Source organism: Phaethon lepturus, unplaced genomic scaffold (assembly GCF_000687285.1).
Source record: "Phaethon lepturus isolate BGI_N335 unplaced genomic scaffold, ASM68728v1 scaffold41010, whole genome shotgun sequence".
In the NCBI taxonomy this organism is placed as follows: domain Eukaryota; kingdom Metazoa; phylum Chordata; class Aves; order Phaethontiformes; family Phaethontidae; genus Phaethon; species Phaethon lepturus.
The window spans coordinates 27,783-35,332 of record NW_010514823.1 but is presented as its reverse complement, the minus strand read 5'-3'; the positions used below and the strand labels follow the sequence as shown (position 1 = coordinate 35,332).

Genomic DNA, 7,550 nt, shown 5'->3' with positions numbered 1-7,550 from the left:
CACATTAAAATTGTGAAGAGCTCAAATATTACTGCAATGAAAGCGACATCTCCATGGGATCTGTCTACACAGACACTCTCAGGAAAGGTTATCTGAATTAAAGACAAAGCAGGATTACTTAAGACTTCAAAACCACCCTGTTAAAGACTTGGGATTAAAGCAGTCACCATACTTTTATGTGAAAATGGCCCCACACAGGAGGTTTAATGCATGTTAATTAATCCCCTTGGAAAAAAAACAAGTGAATTTGGCTTAACACCCTCTGGGCCACTAGCTCCAGCAGGAGGAGACAGTGACAGACAAACCTTAAACGTGACAAAAAACAGGAGCTGTTCTGAACGCTGCCTGGAACTGGAAGAAACATGTCCTGAAGCTTTTAAGATCCCAGTCAAACAAAAAGAGCAATCTTGGAAATGGAAACTAAGGATCAGGCTTTTCTGAGCACTTTGTATGTTGGATTTTGCCTACATGATTCATTCATTAGTAGCTGCAGGGCTGGAACAGAACCCAGACTGCCAAGCCTCCGTGTTGTGCCTGAACCACAGGGCTATTCCTGACAGTTGACTCGCTTCCTTCTCCTGTCAGCACCTTGCCAAAATAACAGCAAAAGGGAAGTGGCAGTGGGTCATCTCTCTCTTGTGGATCGCCGTGAGGGAAGAATAACTCTTTGAATCATCCCATTCTTTCCTTAATTCCAGGTGACTGAATCACTCCTGACTCACAGCTCCTACGCAGTGGCCCTGACTCCCATGGGGGTCAGCTGTGCAGTTACCTTCCCGGTGCGCTCAAGCAGATGCAAGCTGCCAGCATACAGACAAAATGCTGCCAGTGACACACAGAGAGACGGACAGGCACCTTCCATGGGCTTGCAAAGGTCGTAAGTAAGCATACGTGTTCGTTCATGCTTTACATGCAGGCATGCACACTCATTAAGGCAAATAAGGGCACACTGGTGTCAGATTATCCAGAGAACTCAGGAGCCACCTCTAATGAGGACTGTGTGTTTTAAAGTGCTTGTCACTCAGTGTGACACTGGGCAGAGTTTTACCTCCCAGGAGTTCAGCATCCAGCATGCTGAGCTGCCAACATTTCTGGGCTAGGGGAGCATGAGACAGTTGCATCACTAACTGCAACATCTGAAAATCAGGAGGGTGCTTTTGTTTAACTACTGGTGCAAAACAAAAATCAGGCCCGCTCTGTTTTGGGAAAGAAGAAATCTTATGACGCTTCAAGTTTCCTGCTTATTAACCAGGCAATTTTCCAAGAAAAATGAATTTGCCTTGGTGGGAAAAAATGAGCAGTTGTAAGTAATTCAGTGTTGGCATGTTCATGTTTGGAAGTTGCAAACAGTGGATTTTGTTGCATTCATGACAAAGCCAAAGGGGAAGGGCAGAAAATAACTCAAAACAGAAATGGAAAATGAAAATTAAGAGTGTGAGATATCTCTCATTCAAAAAAAAAAAAACCAGAACACAAAACCCCAACAAAAACTTTTAACTTATTTTGGGCAAGCAAAAGCTCACAGTAGTTTTCACTAGGTTTGCACAGCGTTAGTGTGTAAAAAGGCAACAAATTTCTGTAGGGAAGGACTTAGATTCTTGCTCTTTTCTAGCATGTGTCTAGGGACACACATTATCCAATGGAAACACCAGCAGATGTGCTTTTACAGGGTTGCAAGCCAGCACTTCATTAAGGCAAACACAAGCACACCCCACCTTGGGGAAAAAGCCCCTGTCCCTCTCTCCTAGCCCCTGGCTCTCACACACATAGGATGGGAGCAAGCAGGGAGGGCAGCTGGAGAACTACGGATGCAGTTGTCTCGACTCTTCCAGGGAGTCCCCTTTGGAAGTCCAAACTCACATACCTTCTGATTCACGTACCTGCCCGGCTGCTTTCCGACTGATTTAAGAGTGGGTTGATTGATAGCCCAGATGCAAGGGGGCTTCCAAAAATATGTGAGGAAGGGAGGCTAAACGTTGAACCTGCCAGTGAGAACACCTGCATGGCAAAACAAGGATGGAGAGAGAGAGAAATGACTTCTCAAAAACGCAAGAGGAAAATAACTTCATTATTCCATCCTTTTCTGACTCTTGAACCCAGCTTGCTCATGAGAGAGAGTGTTAAAAATATCTCCTTGGAAGTCTTGCTAGACAGTTGAAATCTTCCCAGCCCCATCTCAGAGCCAAGAGGTCTGAATGAGCAGTGTTAACACTGAAGCTGTAAAACTCTCTTCTCCCTGTAAAACACCTCTCACAGTGATCTCCCGACAAAGGACAAGGCTCTGTCTCCTGGCACACGTGCAGCCCACCCAGCTGGGATATGCAAGCCCTCCCACCAAGTTATCTGTGCTGCAGAGTGAAGGTAGGGCTCGCACTGGTGGCAGGATCCAGCCGAGCAGCAGGGGACAAGCAGCACGAAACACAGCACACACTGACAGCCAGGCCTCCGCTACCCGAGCGCTGGCTGTGCTCCCCTTGCAGTCAATGGAAGCAATGCATCCTCTTAGGTTGCAATTCCTCCCACCCCGAAACAGGCTGCATGGGCTAACTGCCTACATCCTTCTACCGACTGTAAGGAAAGCTGCAGTTGGCAGCTCCCCTCCAAACTGAAGGAAGAGTAGCTGTTCCCAAGTGGAAAAAGCAACTCCTCGGTGCCCACAAACTGGCGCTGCTCTGCCAGCGACTGCTCTGTCCAAAGCTCTCCCAAACTACAGTCCTTCTCCCGGTCCTGATGTTCTTACCTGCGTGGTGGAGACCGAGGAGGAAGAAGCTGGGATGGTGCTAGCAAAGGGAGACCGGTTGAGCTGTGGGAGAGACGACGTACCCTGGTGGGCCAGCAGGCTGGAAGAGAGGGGTGTACTGCACACAGCTCGGAGCACTCCGCCCCCGTGGGAAATAGGGTCCTTGTTACTGGTGTAGATCCCTGCAAGGGGAGGAGACGCGTTAGAGGCACGTTTCCCTCGATGGCCTGGAAGCAGCTGGTTTTCTGCAGGGCTTGGTCTCAGAAAGGGAGGGTGGCACCAATGCACAAGACCACGTGTAACATGCACTTCAGCATCCCATGGCCTGGCATGCAGGTGGTCACCGCCCACAGACCTTCTATCAAAAGGTATCACAAACTTTTCCAGCCTTGCCCCTGCTCCCCTCGTTTGCTCCTCACACCCCGATACAATCCAACTGAGAAATCGCAGCATGAAGTGACTCACCGAAGGCACAAGTTAGTGGCAGAAGGGGGTAGTGGACTCGGAGTCCCACTCTGTTGCCCATGCTAGTCAAGAGACCACTATTGCTGAGCTAACCTGTCCCCTTCTGTGATGCCCAGAGACCATAGTGGGACAGATAAATGAGGAAGAAAGGGTGAGGAGAGAGCTGCTGCTGAGGGAGGGGAACCGTCTGACTTCCCCTTGGCTCAGGCATGCGGCAGAGACAGTGCCCAAAGCCAGGTCCATCAGAGCCCTGCCAACATCTCTCCGCAAGAGAAGAATGAGAGAACAAGCAGGCAGGAGAGGAGGGCCTGGCAGCCGCCTCCTCTTTGAAACATCCCTTTGCTGTTCCAGGGGGGGAGGCAAAAAAAATTGGCCTAAGGTTATGATAAAAGAAGTTGCATCAATTCTTGCAGCTCCTCTCCCCTCTCAGGCAGTGCAGACAAATGGGCCAGCGCTCCCAGGCGCACACAACAAAATTATACCTTCCCCCACCTTGCAATCTGACCTAAATTGGAGCATCTGCAAACAAACCCACAATAGACTGATGACAAGTTCTGCTGCCAGAACAGTGTCAAACCTCAGCCCAGAGCAGCAGGCCCCTCCTCTGCCTGCTGCCTTAACCCCTTCCTGCCACATGTCCTGGCTGCCCTGGTCCCTGCCGGGCCAGGGAAGGGGACTCAGGCTGGGCAGAGCTGTAAGCCTCTCAGCAGAGTTAATGCTGTGCCAATCTCCCAGCCTTACGTGGATGTGGTAAGACCAGGATGAGAGGTTTTGCTTTTAAAAGAGGGGTTAAACTTGAACCACTTATGAGAGTCCCTCATTTGAGGTCAGATTGTAGTTGTTCCAGTTTGGCTTGTGAATATCCCTCTCTATCGCTTTGGAAATTAAGCTCTGGCTAGCTGAGGCTTTCCAGCACTTGAGCAAAAAAGGTTTGAAATGCCCACCAGCTCAGATCTGCAGCCCAGCTCCAACGATACAGAAGCTGACCAGGAGGAGATTCTAGGATGAAGGCCAAGATGGAGAGGGGAGACCCAGATGTGGATTTTTATAGCTCCTGGGACTGAACTAAAGGGACTGGACTCTGTGCAGACAGGTCCAGACACCAGCCAAATGTGATGAAAAAGACAGCAGGGCTGGGAGGAACTGTGCACACCTGGAGCCCTAAGGGCAACATACCTGAACCCAGCAGCGGGGACTCCATGCTGAGGCTGGGCAGATTCCCCGTGTGGCTGAAGGACCGTGAAGAGTTGCCAATGCTGGAGCTAACAAGAGAGCCCCCGGAGAAGGGTGATGAGGAAGTAGACGTGGACCCAGCCAGCTGGGCACCCAAAATCTCTTTGCTTTTGCCCCCTTTCGGCCTGCCAGGCCCATGCTTGTTTTTCTTGCTACCCTTGTGCTTCTTTTCCTTCAGCACCTCTCCCTCCTCCATGCTGAGGGACGGCATGCGCTTGTGGCTGCTGCTGCTACCACTGGTTCCACTGGTCCCCACCGAAGGGCCGCTGACGGGGTTCGAGGCCTTATAGTCCACAGGGGAAGCATCACGGCCTCTCTGCTGGCTGACCGCAGAGGTGGAGAAGCGCATGATGGACCCAAAGCCTGAGAAGATCACCTTCTGCTCAAAGATGTCCCCCTTCTGGCCTTCATACAGAGGGGAGCAGTGGGAAGAAGAGGAAGAAGAGACAGGCTTCCGGTACTTCTCGTCGTCCTGCTCAAGCTTGGGGAATGTCACAAAGTCCTGGGAGCACTGCAAGTTGCTGCAGGAGGTACCTGGGGAAGCAGAGGGGAAGCAGATATAGGAAGGCTCATTGTGGGATTAACAGCCTATAAGGCAACAGGAGCACGGTCACAACGCGGGTCCTCTGGCACAGGCTACTTACTGAGCTGAAGGACATCCCTGTCACCTCCCAGCCCTGCTCCCCCACCGCTGCTTTGATGCTTTCTGGCAAGCACAAGAGGTGCACACCAGCAGCTTCACCCTACACAAACGTGCACGCGTCCGCGCCCCCAGCCCCAGCATCACCACTGTCCCTCCAGCCCCGATTAAGGTCCCAGGAGATGAAACATGCTAGCCATTACGACAACAGCTCAAAAAAGAACTGAGCAAAATCAGAGCAGATGGGAGCCCTGCAAGGCTTTGACTCAAAGCTCAGGGGAGCCTGGATATCGGGTTTTGGTTCAGGTCTCTCCACTAGTACTCCTTAAAACACTGCTGCAGACAGTAACCACCTACAGAGGAGAGGGCAGGTGCTGCCCATATTGCCTGTGCACAGTACCCCTTCCCTCCTCCCTCTGCTCAGACATCTGGATCTGTTTTTCCTTGCAGTGCAGCAGGCCTGCACAGGAGGGGAACTGTAACACGCATCTGACTCAGTTCTCCCCTCTGTGCATGGAGTTAGTAGCAATAAGACTTTTCCCTTTCTCTTCAAGGGGTTAAAGAAATAGCCATCAGCAAAGTTTCACAGCTGGTGAACGGCTATCTTTACAGATACAGAGATAGGAAAGAGGAGCAAAGCAAAACATCACCCCCATTATCCCCTCCTCTCTTGCTTCTCCTTCATCCCTTACCTGCAGGCTGGAAGGTCCCGCTGGATGAAGCTGAGCTGAAGCCAACTGAGCTTTTCCCGCTTCCCGTCTTCTTCCCCTTGTGGCTGCTGCCATGGCTTGAGGACTTCTTGCCTTTCACCTCCGACCTGCCGACCTCCGAGGTCTCTTTGCTCCCCTCATGGTGGCCGGCGGAGCCCTGGCAGCAGCAAACACAGAGGTGACTCACTCCTCAGGCCAGATGTGGCCACAGCAGGGGCTCTTTTTACCAATTTCCCCTTAAGAGAAGTAATTGCCCCCTCTGCCCACAAAGTGATGGTCAGGTCATGTTACTCGGGAGAGAAAAAGCAACACTTCTCTCTGTTGCTGCTTGGTGGCACCAGGCTTTATACTCCTACGGATTACGCTCATCCCATCTAACTGCAGGAAATTAAACAGGGCACTGACAGTCAGGGCACAGGCACCAGAGATTCCCCGCATCGTCAGCAGAGGGGAGCACCTCAGAGGGTTATTCAGCCCAAATTAAATTTGAATTTGGCTGTGATTCAAGCATACATTTCAGCTGTATCCCTCAGGTGTGCTATTCTCAGCAAGGTCATTCCACGTGGGGGAACTTGCTCACCCTTGTGCTGTGACAGGAGTTTCCCTGGGTTCCCTAACGCCTCCACTGAAGCACCTCTACTGCCAGCCCAGGGCTTTCCAAATCTGCCGCAGTAAATATTTCACAGTGACATTGTTAGAGCAGCATCTGACCGTGCAGCAACAGATGCTATCCAAACCCCCTATAAGCCTGCAGGAGACAGGGAAGCAAAGGGGATGAAGAGGCTGGCCAGATGCTAGTAAATCCAGGAGCTTGGGATGAGAGAGAGAAGTGTGGGAGTTTAGCAGGGGAAGAGTGGAATGAACCAAAAACCAGATCCCTCAGGGCACCCACGCTAGGATATGAAACCTTCACCTTCAAGTCACTTCAAAGCCAAACTAGCAGCATTCAAAGATCATTTCTTGCACGGCATTACTGCAACCAATCAGTATTATAGATATAGTTCTAATGTGATGGCTACAGCACAAAATATAACACCTGTACATTAGTGCAAACACCTTTTATTTCTTACTGAGCAGATACAAGGAAGACACAGAGAAGCACAATACCTTTCTTACATTCCACTATCCCTGACTCCAGATGACCTCTTCTTGGGGAGAGCTAAAGAAAAAAGGGCTTGTAATGCAGACTCATGAATGCCCAGATAAAAATCTTTCCCCATTCCTCCCACATGGTTTAATCACTCTGCACAATGCAACAGCTGGCAGCCTAACACACACCAGATGTGCCGGGAATATGAAAGACAGGAGGAAGGGAGTGGTGGAAATTAGGGGGGAGAGAAGGGGGAATCTGTATTTTCTCATCACAGACTCCTGGATGTAGGAGATTAAGCCTTCTTGATTTATGAGCTCAGAGGGAGCATGAAAATCTTTCCGACTTTCCACATCTGCCTGGGGAGGGAAAGGAGAGTAGTGTCTGGGGGCTATGGGAAGTCCTGAGACTGCTCACAAAGTTGCAGCAACGAGATGGCTCATGTCTCAGCAGAAACACAAAGCCCTGAATTTTCCTCCCATAAATTCACCTCTTTGGAGCTCCGCACAAGGTGCACGAGGCCACAGAAGGGCAGAGGGAAACCACATGAGAAGACATGTTCTAAATCCGGAGTGTCAGGAAGGGAGTGCAGGGCAAGTAATGAATTAGTGCAGGGTGGAAGGGGGAAATCTGAGCTGGGAAATAAATCTTAATTGCAAAATTAAGGGGGGG

At 50.6% G+C, this 7,550-nt stretch overlaps 1 protein-coding gene across 1 annotated transcript in view; it reads right to left on the bottom strand.

The window, feature by feature from the left end:
* Positions 1-1,880: 1,880 nt before the first annotated feature.
* The window catches only part of MLLT6 (myeloid/lymphoid or mixed-lineage leukemia (trithorax homolog, Drosophila); translocated to, 6), a gene marked incomplete at both ends in the record, with an annotated part of 30,494 nt that continues 24,824 nt past the window's right edge, over positions 1,881-7,550 (bottom strand). Inside the window, 4 exons of the mRNA XM_010294098.1 lie at positions 1,881-1,998; positions 2,741-2,922; positions 4,382-4,972; positions 5,771-5,945. Coding sequence (XP_010292400.1) covers positions 1,881-1,998; positions 2,741-2,922; positions 4,382-4,972; positions 5,771-5,945 — 1,066 coding nt within the window. The remainder of the gene's footprint in view (positions 1,999-2,740; positions 2,923-4,381; positions 4,973-5,770; positions 5,946-7,550) is intronic.